The 11,957-nt window shown below is 43.2% G+C and overlaps 1 protein-coding gene across 3 annotated transcripts in view; it reads left to right on the forward strand.

Annotated features, from left to right (window-relative positions):
• hipk2 (homeodomain interacting protein kinase 2) overlaps nt 1–11,538 on the forward strand; it is a gene marked incomplete at its 5' end in the record, with an annotated part of 51,826 nt that extends 40,288 nt beyond the window's left edge. For 2 of the 3 annotated variants that reach the window (XM_080875389.1, XM_080875391.1), the window contains 6 exons: nt 2,619–2,749; nt 3,705–3,887; nt 4,030–4,353; nt 4,826–5,070; nt 5,183–5,343; nt 5,510–11,538. In XM_080875389.1, coding sequence (XP_080731515.1) covers nt 2,619–2,749; nt 3,705–3,887; nt 4,030–4,353; nt 4,826–5,070; nt 5,183–5,343; nt 5,510–5,974 — 1,509 coding nt within the window. In that variant the 3' untranslated portion in view covers nt 5,975–11,538. The remainder of the gene's footprint in view (nt 1–2,618; nt 2,750–3,704; nt 3,888–4,029; nt 4,354–4,825; nt 5,071–5,182; nt 5,344–5,509) is intronic. The other variant, XM_080875390.1, reaches the window with a different exon arrangement.
• Between the last annotated feature and the right edge of the window lie 419 nt (nt 11,539–11,957).

Below are 11,957 nucleotides of genomic sequence, written 5' to 3' on the forward strand. Positions count from 1 at the left end.
GCTTTCCTGTGCCTTGCTCGCTCTCTCCCTCTCTCTCTTTCGCTCACTTCCTCTCTTCTCTCTCTCCTCTCTTCATCTGCCCCTGCTCTCCTGGAGGCTGAGGCTGCTACGGTCTGATGCACTCAAAGGCAGGAGCCTTTCACACAGAGAAGGCCTTTACCAGAGCCTCCACGGTGGGGCTGGAGCTTTAGCTGTTAATATACAGTTGTTGCAAGTAGCAGAATAACTGTGCATCACTCTCTGCACACAGACAGTAGACCGCTTCCATTGCCACGCCACCTCTTTCCCTATGGAAATTTCCATGAAGGCTTTAAATATCCCTGAGAATCCAGGGAGTTTGAAGCACTCCCTTATCTCCAGTTAATCATGCAGCAGGCAGGCAAGCAGGCAGCAAAGCGGTGTGTATGTGTGTGCACATGCCTGTGTTTTCTATGGTGGGTTAATCTGTCAGATACCAAATGGTGATTAGCTCCACGGCTGCTTCCAAGTCAGGCGCTCCAAATTACAGGCCTCAGAGGATCCTCGGAGGTCAGGGTAAGCTTGGATCAGGCTTTGCATGACCAGAGGACTCACAGCATCGCAAGAATGGGTATCGTGGATATATAAAATAATAACAAAAACGTGAGCGACACGACTTATGTCACAGTAAGGATAATGTCAGTTATATTAATTATCGTATCACGTGTGGCTTGCACATTGCAGCCGTGTTCTGCAGGTGTTCAATATACCCTCTGTGCGCACACATGTTAAACAAAGACAGGCAATAGTTAACGCAAGCAGATGTTTTATATAGGCCAGCAAACAGCACACCTAATAACTGGGTGTGTGGTGTGTGTTTTTCTCTGTGTTTATTCCTTTACTGTGGGGGGTCTCCGAGGCTTAGCGGAGTCGTTTCTTTGCCTCTTGCGTGCGTTCTCCCACCTACCTATGACTTTATCCGCCTACGTTTTAATGTCATCCGTGGACCCTTTGCCAACATCGCACCCTTGCAAGTTTAGCCCCCAAGCACCTATGTGTGCAGACAGAGAGACCAGAGTGAAGGAGGCTCCAAGCAGGGAGGCAGGAAAACCAGCAGGACCTTTATCTGGAGCAGGAATGCAGAAAATGTGGAAACAATTGGGAGTAAGAGCTGGGGCTCTGAAAGCCCTGAGGTGACAAAGGGTTTTCACCCAGGGAGTGTAGGTTGAGGTGGGAGGCGTTTGGGCCACTGATAGCGATGGTAGGCCTTGAGTTGAAAGAAAATGGTCTCTTAACTGGGTTACCATTTCAGGGCAGACAGGCTGGTTACACAACGCAGACGCCTAGTGAGAGAGGGATATAGAGTACCAGGAATGGAGATAGAGAGAGGAGGAGGAGCGGGAGATGGATGGATGTATTAGAAGCCTCTTAATGGCATGTTGATAAAAGACCTTGGATGTGGTCTTAGATGTAAAGACCATCTCCAGCTCCAGAATGTTCCATTAGAGATGTCAGTCATCGGTACACAGACCAGGCAGCTCTGCTAGCCTGCAGATGCCCCCCTGCAGCACTGGACTTTGCAACCTGCCTCAGATGAAAACAATTCAACTGCAACCACACTTCAAAACAGAACAGCTATTTTGTGTTAAAATATGACAGAAACAACCAGATCAAAGCAAATGTTGATGAGAAAATGAAGATAAAGGTAAAAATACAGTCGTCATATGCTTTGCGTGTGGATTTGTGCCTCTTGTTCTCTTTCTCTTCTCTCCGTCTTTCCCTAGTTAAATGTGTGTGTGTGTGTGTGTGTGTGTGTGTGTGTGTGTGTGTGTGTGTGTGTGTGTGTGTGTGTGTGTGTGTGTGTGTGTGTGTGTGCTGCAGCACATAGTGATGCCGTTGTAAATAGATGTGCAAATGGTATTAAAGGAACAATTCATTAGCCCTGACATTAAAGTGCTAATCAATAGAACTGCATTAAACTATTAGGCTTACACACACAGTAACACACAAACGTCTTCAGGCATGCAGGCGCACATACTCATCTTGGCACATCTCGGAGCGTAGCTTGCCTGATAGTCCTCTCGTTCTGCATCAGAAATACAAAGTAGCCTCTTTCAGAGCAGCTTGAATAGATTCTAAGACTTTAATTAGAACATTGGTCAAGTCAAAGACATAATCACACTAAAACCATAAAGACGCATGCATGCATACACTTACTCCGTCATACACGGGCACACAAACAAAGGAGCTGCTGTACATTTTTATTAAGTCCTGGTCTTATCTCTTTTGTCGATGGATGTCTCCTTGAGGCTCGCAGAGTTCACATTCAATGTGCCTATGAGCCAGTTTAAACCATCTGTTACGCACTTTTGAAAAGACGCTGTCATTTATCACGACAGGCTCAAACTAATCGCCAAGTACAACGAGTCTCCTTTGTTCTTATGCTTAAAATGTTGTGTGAACGAGCATTTAAATCCATACAATGTAAACAAAAAGCGGGACTTCCTGTCCTGTGACATGATTCCTAAAATTAAAAATAAATAAATAAATAATGACTTGGACATGTCGTTACGTGGCAGCTGACTGTTTTTCTTTCTCTCCTTTTTCCTGACCTTTAAATCTTTGTTTACCCTCCAACTCATTTTTCTCTCCTTCTTCAGCAGGCCTGGCCGAGCGGCACCCAGCAGATCCTGCTGCCTCCAGCCTGGCAGCAGCTCACCCACACCTCAGTCCAACACGCCACTGTCATCCCTGACTCCATGAGCAGCACACAGACCCTCGCCAACTGGAGGTGAAGAACAGTGTTTTTTGTTTGCTTTAGCTTTTATTGCTTTGATTTTGCAGGACAATGAATATTGAGGTCAACACTTTTTAACCTACATTTTTTCTCAAGGATTCTATTGAACTAAAAACAAATGTAATAAGCTGACACTTTCAAATCAAAGCACTCATCCCCACTGTCTGTAGCTCAATTTACGGATATTGACAGGACAGATAAAAAAAAAAAGAAATAGTGTATATAGGCTTTAAGAACAAGTAGTCGTTTACGGCTTAAATCAGTCCAAATATGTTATGAAAATATGCATGAGACCAATTCATGAGGAAGCCTGTACTTGTGTGACAAGTCTTCTATCTTCAATTTTATAAGAGCAGATTTACCTCAGGGAGATGGCATATATATGCATGTAGCGAAATCTTATCAAGTATAGCCTGTCACTGTGATGACTTGATAAATGGATGGATAGATGGGAGAATGCAACCCAAGGGAGATAAGGGGGATGCAGGTATATAACGTGTCTGTGTGGATGGCTGCTGCAGCCATGTATGCTCAGATTCATTCTAAGCTGTCCATCTGTGACAAGACAACCCCCTCCCTGTGTCGCCCTCCCTTCCTGTCCAGTGGCAGCTCTGTTGTCCTCAGAGAGACGATTGGGAAAGTGTCGCACTTCCTCTGCAGAGCTATCGCTCCACAGCTGCTGGTGTCAGCTCCTCTGCCCTCCCTCCTTGCTCTCTCTCTCTCATTTATCCCCTTTCCTCCTCCTCTAGAAAAGTTTACTGCTGCCACCTGCTGGCTTAATTAGGAAGTACTTATCCAGTCTTTCTTATCCCCTGGAAATGTCAGATTTGACTGATTGATGTGTTCGTTTGTTTGCTTTAGTATTTCGTACATTGCTAGGATGCTTTACCTGAAGATTCCTTATTGTTTTTAACGTTGTGGTAACATAAAATTGTATTTTAAATTACAGGAATTCCCACCCACATGGCAGCCATTATAATCCCATCATGCAGCAGCCAGCCTTGCTGGCTGGCCACGTCACCCTCCCATCCAACCAGACACTCAATGTGGGAGTGGCACATGTTATGAGGAAGCCCTCAACCAATAACAACTCCTCTTCCAAAAAGAACAAACAGCACCAGATGTCTGGCAGGTACCTAAAGTCTCAGGTCATCATAGATCTTTATAAATCTTCATACTGGAAGCTAACGATTGTTACCAAAGGTCACATCTCCAGCATCTGCTTGTTTTGCCCTCTATAGCCACTCACTCTCTCATCTCTGTCTTTCCTTAAGGAACATGTCAACCAACGAGGTCTCATCCTCTCAAGTGGTGCTGTCTCCACAGCGCTCAAAGCGGGTGAAGGAGAATACGCCCCCGCGTTGCGCTGTGCTACAGAATGGCTCGACCTCTAACTGTCCGCCCACGCAAGGGTGTGGGGGTGGAGGGTGGGGGGCTAGTGAAACAGAGCAGGCTTCCAGCACCACTCGAGACCATCAGCACCAGCACAACGTCCCCAGACAGACGATCGTCATCCCCGACACACCCAGCCCTGCTGTCAGCATCATCACCATCAGCAGCGACACAGACGAGGAAGACGACCACAAACAAAACAATAGGTCAGTGCTGTTTAGCACACTTACAGGTTAGCGTTTGTTGTTACTGTGAATCTTTACTGAGCTTCTCGTGCAATATGAATTTCCCTAATAATCACATCACAAAGGGCTGTAGTCTTAGATCATCCAGGATAAAGACAGCAAAAAACATGGAACACATCTGCTTTAAGTTAGCTGGATGGAGATGTGTTTCCTGGCATTTCGAAGCCAATTTTCTATCATGTTAACAAATGCTAATCTCTTTGATGTATTTTGTGATATGCTATACACTAAAACTAAGTAAAAGTGAAGAAGTCAGAAGGGAATTCAATTTACCCTGCAAACCAACTTCGGAGTAAGGCATTTACATTTATTTGTCAATAAATCCAATTAACATTAGAATGTAGTAACAGTTATTAGCTTCAAATATATTACCAGCATCGATAAAACATTACCAGTAACTGTGTTCTTTCTGCTTCGCTTCTATTTTTCCCAGCTCATCTTCTAAGCAGAGAAAGAATGTCATCAGCTGTGTGACGGTCCATGATTCACCAGAGTCCTATTGCTCCAGCAACAACAGTCCCTATACGGTTGAGTCGAGACCCCCTAACAACAACAGCTATGACACAAAGACCACCATCCTGGACAACTACAACAATGGAAACCCTCGCACCATCATCATCCCCCCTCTCAAAACCCAGAACAGTGAGGTCCTGAATGAGTGTGAGCGTCTGATGCCAGGTAAATGACAGATTTCTTGCAAAACATGGCCTCAATCATTGGATAGATCATCTGTTATGTGTTTATAGCTGCTCCTTTCCAATTCAACAAATCTGTATCCTTTCCTGTGCAGATGCAATGAACCATCAGAATTCAGCTTACAAGTTCAAATCCACCAATGGAGTGGTGCCTGGCAATAATCACATAGCCGGGGGTGTAACTGGAGGCGGGTCCTACCGACAGCAGCGCTCAGGGCCACACCCCCTCCAGCAGCAGCCTCTCAATCTCAGCCAGGTACAGTGAGAGGGTTCAACTATTGGGAACTTGTTATATTTACTATAACAATAATATCACTCGCACCTTATAAGGTCATATATGGTTCATATCTGATTAGCTTGGCTAAAGAAAGGGGAAAATCCACCCACTGACACTACTTAATCTCTGTCATCCCCTCATTCAGGCCCAGCAGCACATGGTAGCCGAGCGTAACGGAGGACATCGGCGCCAGCAGGCCTACATCACTCCTAACATTGCCGCTCAAGCCCCGTACTCCTTCCATCACAATAGCCCCTCTCACACAGGCAACGTTCACCCACATCTGGCTGCTACGCACCTCCCTAGCCAGCCCCATCTCTACACCTACACAGCTCCTGCTGCTCTGGGTTCTACCAGCACTGTGGCTCACCTGGTGGCGTCACAGAGCTCGGCACGCCACGCGGTCCAGCACGGAAGCTATCCACCAAGCATCGTCCACCAGGTTCCAGTTAGCATGGGCCACCGTGTGCTGCCCTCGCCCACCCTGCACCACAGCCAGTACCAGGCCCAGTTCGCTCACCAGGCCTACATCAGCGCCTCGCCCGCCTCCACTGTCTACACTGGATACCCCCTGAGCCCCACCAAGGTGAACCAGTACCCTTACCTCTAGAGAAGACACTGACTGACACTGGAGAGCCTGACCCAGCGCTGCTGCTCCTTTCCTCAGCCTCAGCCCAACAAGAGCCCCGTCAACATCCCCAACATCTTCCCCTCGACCTCAGACGCAAACAGAGACAGAGGAACTTGCAATCCTCCTGAAACTGTCATGTATAACTTGAAGACATAACGACAGAGAGCAAAAGAAAAAAATATGATTCACAGCCTTTCTAGAAGGAAAAGTTTGGAGTTGAATTTTCGAGGGATTCAGTTCAAGAAATTTTGTTTTCTTTTTTTTTTCCTTGAAAGGGCCAGTTTCTGCTTTCATTTGCCTATTCTTTACTTTAATAAGTCTCATTCGTTTTACAGGGAAGCGTGGAGAAGGCCTTTTGAGGCAGCGGATGTTTTCTGGTTTGTTTTTTTTGCTTTTTTATTTCCCCCTTACATTTGGGAAGTGACTGTCGAACAGGGGTTACTGACTGGAGAAATCCCGAGAAATCTGGGAAAAGGTGGAATACGGAAACCTGCTGCTCTTCAAAGAAAAAAAATATTGATGGCCTTGAACTGTCTCAGTATTTCCAAATCACTCGTGGTGTGGGGAGAATAGAAAGGCAACTCCTCCCACGCCACCTCCTCCAGCAGAGGAGGCTTCTGGAAATATAACCAAGAGAAGACAACAAACTTTTTAGTGTATTTATAGATATTTTTCCTTTCTGTTTCACCTTTATGATAATACTTCAATTTTAGGTGTCTTAGCTGGGCCCCGTTCTTAGAATGTAGCAGTCTGCACCATTTTTTTAATATGTTTTTTGTTTTCCCCGGATACCAATAGATGAATTTGTTCCTTTTTTTTTTAAATGTGATTGCACAAAGTGGTTATAATAACATAGGCATGTGCAACGTGATTGTCTGTGTGTGCTACTGTCAGCCATGCGTGTGTAGTCCACCTCCTCAAAACCCTCTTCAGTCTTTAGGTTTTGACCATTGTTTCCTCGTAGTGCCTTACAGATATAATGACACAGTTTACTTGGCTTGGATCCTGAAAGCCACAAGAGACTATAGCTATACTTAGAGACACACGTTTCCCTGATTTGACATCCTAATCGGGGCGGTTGTAGCTCTCTTCCAGGTGTAGGCTCAGCCCTTGCTGTTTCTTGTCCTTAATGACAGCGTACCGTAGATGACGAAGATTAATGTCAGAGGTTTTATCACGCCGAGCTTTTTTATTATGTGTGCATGAGATAACTTGCCTGGGGTACTTACCAAAGTCGTAGATAAATTCTTGCTACGTTTGCTGTGGATATTAATGTAAATGTGAAAATGTACAGTATAGCTGTAGCTGTAAACCTCTATCACGGTGGCACCCAAAATGTGGCTTTAGTTAGGATTTTGTTTCTTTTGAACCACGCGAGGGAAACGCGTGTCGTGATCGCAGAGCAACGATATCGGCTGAGTTTTCGTGTACAAGGAATGAGTTACAGTATAATGTTTGAGACTCAGCAGAGGCAGGTTAAGAGCTAGTCCGAGCGAAGGGCCTGACGGAAAGTGATTGTTGCCACGAGGGTGATTCTGTAAGGCTTTAGATGGCCTGGCTGCAGCAAAGAGACAGCGTGTTGAGGGTTGTTGAGAGAGGTACAGTGTAGGCATGAGTTAAGGGGCTGGTTGAAAGCATAGGGTCAGTTTAGCAGGGGACCGTGGAGGGCGGGGCGAAACTCTCGATTTTAAATGGGACTAAAATAGGAGCAAGTTGGCAAAGAGCAGGTTGATAGTAAACACTGAGCCCAAGCCGTAACAACATGTCCGAATGGCGTAACATTCGGACATTAATCCTTCTTTTGTTCTTTTCATTTGTTCCTCTTGTTGTTTGTTTCTGCAGCAAAGATAATTGGAAGTTGATTCACGGATGTTTTGAAGGGAACAGAAGGGAAATGTCACAGCATACACCTGGAAGGGCACATTGTGGATGGTTTGTCATCGCTGTCCGTTTGTCTTCGAACCAGGTTCACCACAGACACCGCCATGCCAGCCAGACAGGATACCCGAACACTTAGAAAACCAATAGGGCTGTCGCTTTGTGTGTTTGCTGCTTGATTTAATAGATTTCAATTTCTTGTAGCTAATAATAATGAATCTCCTTTGTCCTCTCGAACGTGGGCGCATCAGAACTGCTGGTGATTTAGTGAAAGCCTTCCCCTCTCCTTCATGGTATGCCATAGTACTTGCATTTGAAGTGATTTTTTTTCAACATCATCTTGAACTTTTTGACATGGCTGTAGTACATGTGTTTATTTTTAGAGATTGTTGCAATAATTCTTGTTGATGTTTTATCAGAGCGTGTGCGTGCGCGTGTGTGTTTTTATTATATGTCAGGCTCATTTCTGTTTTATAACCTGGGGGTTGATGTACAGTGATATTTAGTATTTTGTTGAGGTGGTTGCACCTGTGTAAAGTGTTGCAACACTGCTGAAGATGATAAGTGTTGAGTTGACGATGATCCACTGGGGGCCCTTATCGATACGTGCTCGTCTTGAGGATGCCACACCCAGGTTTGAAATCCAGCGGTCCCCCGATGGGCCCCAGAGTGGTCTTTTATCCCGGTACTTTCCTCAAAGCTCTCCCCTCCCCATCAGCTCCAGCATGCAAGCCTCGGGTCCAGGCGCTTAAAGATGTGATTACATAGTATGTTGCTGGTTACGTCGTTCGTTGTCTTTTTATTTGATATTATTTTACCTACTTAATTTCCTCTGGGTCATTGGGGCCTTAGCGCACACACACACACATAAGGGAAGTGATTTTCCATGGAAGTCTTTTAGCTCCTCTGTTATGACACAAACTACTGAAACATTCCACTGTTTTGAGGGAATTTGGCATTACCCACGCTACACTGCTGTCCAGACCCCACTCCCCCACTCTTTTCAGGATGGGGCTAATGTTGACACACTCTGACTCTTTTGCTTGTCCCACCAAAGACTTTTACAGATCGATCATGTACAGCACAGCACAGTACAAGCAATCCTCCACAGCATTGCAGACAGGCAATAACTTCTGGTCTCATCTTTAAATGCTTTACAAGTGCTTTTGAGGACATGTTGTTTCACCACCATGAAATGTATATGTGTGTACAACGTACGAATGCACGGGGAGGATTTGGCATACTTCTTGCAAACAGCACAGCTATTTGTTTCTGGACATTTAACCATTAGAAGAGCTGCAATGTGTTTGAAAGCTTTTGTTTTTTTAATGTTTCACTTTGATTTTTCCTCATATTTGGCCCCTGTTTAGATTAAATCAATAATTGTCTAAAATGATCAATTTTTCTGTTGTTGATGTTGTAGCTTTATTAGCAGTGTAAGAAAATTAATTTTAAAGGTTGCCATTGAGGAGAATGGCCCGTTAATTATTATGGAAATAATCAAAAATATACCAAGTATACCTTTAAAAGCGTGGTCACCTGCACAAAATGAATGTAATATGTGACCTGTGAGTGAAAGGCAATGGCAGGAATGGCTTTAGATCTTTCTCCGTGGGTGACCATTAGTTTCATTTCGACACCATTTGTGGCCATGCATGATGCAATAACTAAACATTTGTTCTCCAGCGAGCTCCCACATGAGACTAATTATGTAAAGTTACCGGTATCGCGAGTTGGGGATATTGAATAATCGCTATTTTCTCAAATCAAACAAACACGGTGAAAAATAACTTGATGTGTACGAAACATTTGTCTATCGTTCAGTTTCACTTAACCAATGTTTTGTGTTTTCTATGAAAAAAGAGGGGAATAAGAATATGAGCATTAATGTAGATCGAGTGACCTTACAATTACCAAAATGTGCTTAAGTAGAGTATAAAAATGTTTTCTGTTGCTGTGGTGAGTGTAGCCTTCCCAGCAACAACTTTATTCTTAAGTACTGCCTTCCAAATAACCAATAATACCTCCAAAGCTTTAAGGTGACGTTTAAATTAGAGAAAACATAAGGCAGCATCTTTCTCTCTCTCTTTATGAAGCCTGGCATTCTCCTGAGATACACTCAAACTTCCACTTTTGCCCACGGTGTCATCTCACATACTCGTCGTCCCGGAGCTTTGGAAACACTGAGAAACATTCCTGCGAGCGCGGCGCACGCAGTGCTACATTAGTCTTCTTCGAACAAACTCCTCCAAGCTGGCTCGAAGCTTAGTAAGCGAACAAGCAACCTGCAACGTCAAATCACACGCTTGTACGTCATTTGGCAAAGTCACAGCTGCTTCCCAAAGTACAAAGGAGTTTAAGGACAGGTGTTAGGTGGATAAATCACGTGCTGATGAACTATTCTGTCACCAGGAAATTCATAATCTAGTTACACGAGCATTCTTGAAGCCCTTTTGTATGTTTTTGTTGTTGTTTTGTTTTATTTTTTGGTTTTTAATATATATTTGTTATGGGGATCTGCTCCTTTTGCTGGCTATTCTTTGGGGGAATTCAGGGTAAGGTGGTCAAGGTTTGATGCCGTCACTGACACTGGCGTCAAGTTATTGAAACTTAAAAAAGTGATTTCTTTACGTACTGAGTTAAAATTCATTTGATCTGCACCAGCCGATTACCCCAATCTGCAATCTTATGAGATGTTGGGGTCCACATTGAAGAACTTTAAACATTTGGGTTATTTTACCGGAATACTTGGTAGACCAAAGCTACTACATTCAAAGATGGATTTCCTTGTTTGTCTTAATCTTAGGATCACAGTCCCTTTTGGGATCCTCGGTATAATCAAATTATAATAATCAAGTTATAGTAGTTTTAAATAACTACTCGCACAAAGAAGGCGATAATTCAGTTTGTTAACATTTTCTAAAGACCTAAGAGCGCGTCAAACCCTGACCCCCTTTTGTGTCCATTGCTGTATGGTTTATCAATGGTGTAAAATCTCATTCTTTGTCGATGAAGCTAATGTGTGCTGCAGTATTTCCTAGTATACTTCTCTGTTTATTGTCTTTTCTTATTTACTTTGGTTTATTGGGGTGTGATGTCTCATTATTTCAATCTGTTGACGTAGCGTTCAATGTATACCCTGTTCCTTAGCCTAATATTAAGTATGTTATGAGAATGGATATTTTACTGGCTTTATAGAATGTTTAAATAAATATAATAATGACAATAAGAAAAAGGATTAATTAAACCTCCTAACAAGTTGAGTACTTGCTACTAAGCGCTTGTGTTACCATTATGATGTCGTGTGCTTCTCTTAATCATTTTCGTTGTAGAAAAATGGAGTGAATTTATATTAGGCTTCGAAAAAACTAATGATAGCATTGTAAATTTTACAGGAGGATTTTAACAGACAAACAGCTTCGTCAAATAGAAGAATATAGTTATTTTAATTGTCCTCTTTACTAACTGTAGGGTGACAAGGGGCTCCCGTTGTGGTGAACTATGTTATAGCTTGTTATTCACTGTTACTTTTGATCATTTTTTCGGTCTCCGAGGTGAATCGAGTTATTAATGAGAATTTGTATGCTCACATATGCATATTGTATATGTGTAGAAATGTAATCACACTTTGTCTTGGATTTACATTAAACTGTTAAGTCACAGCATCGGTCTCCTGTTGTCTACTGTGGGGTATATGTGTGTGCATGAGTTAGGCTCATTCTTTGCACCCAGCATACTGTCTCTTGCAAAACCTCAGAATTAAGTGCAGTTTGACTGCAGTGTGTGATCTAGAATTAATTAATTAAAATGTCTGGGCATGGCTTATTGTGTATTACAATTAAACCAACATTTTATGCACAAGTTTGAAAGAAACATTTCATGTCATGCACTATATACAAAATTGGAAACCAACTTCCAGTCTGTAAAAAACATATAAAAGAGATTTTTTATTTATTGCCTTATTTTATTTCACAGTTGTAAATGGTTCAGGCAGAGCCCATTTTATACCATATAATGTGTAAGGTCATCATAAATTTACACATTTTTGAATCTGCACACAAGCTACAGCTGTTATATCAATGTG

Source organism: Rhamphochromis sp. 'chilingali' (assembly GCF_963969265.1).
Source record: "Rhamphochromis sp. 'chilingali' genome assembly, chromosome: 2".
Classification (NCBI taxonomy): Eukaryota; Metazoa; Chordata; class Actinopteri; order Cichliformes; family Cichlidae; genus Rhamphochromis; species Rhamphochromis sp. 'chilingali'.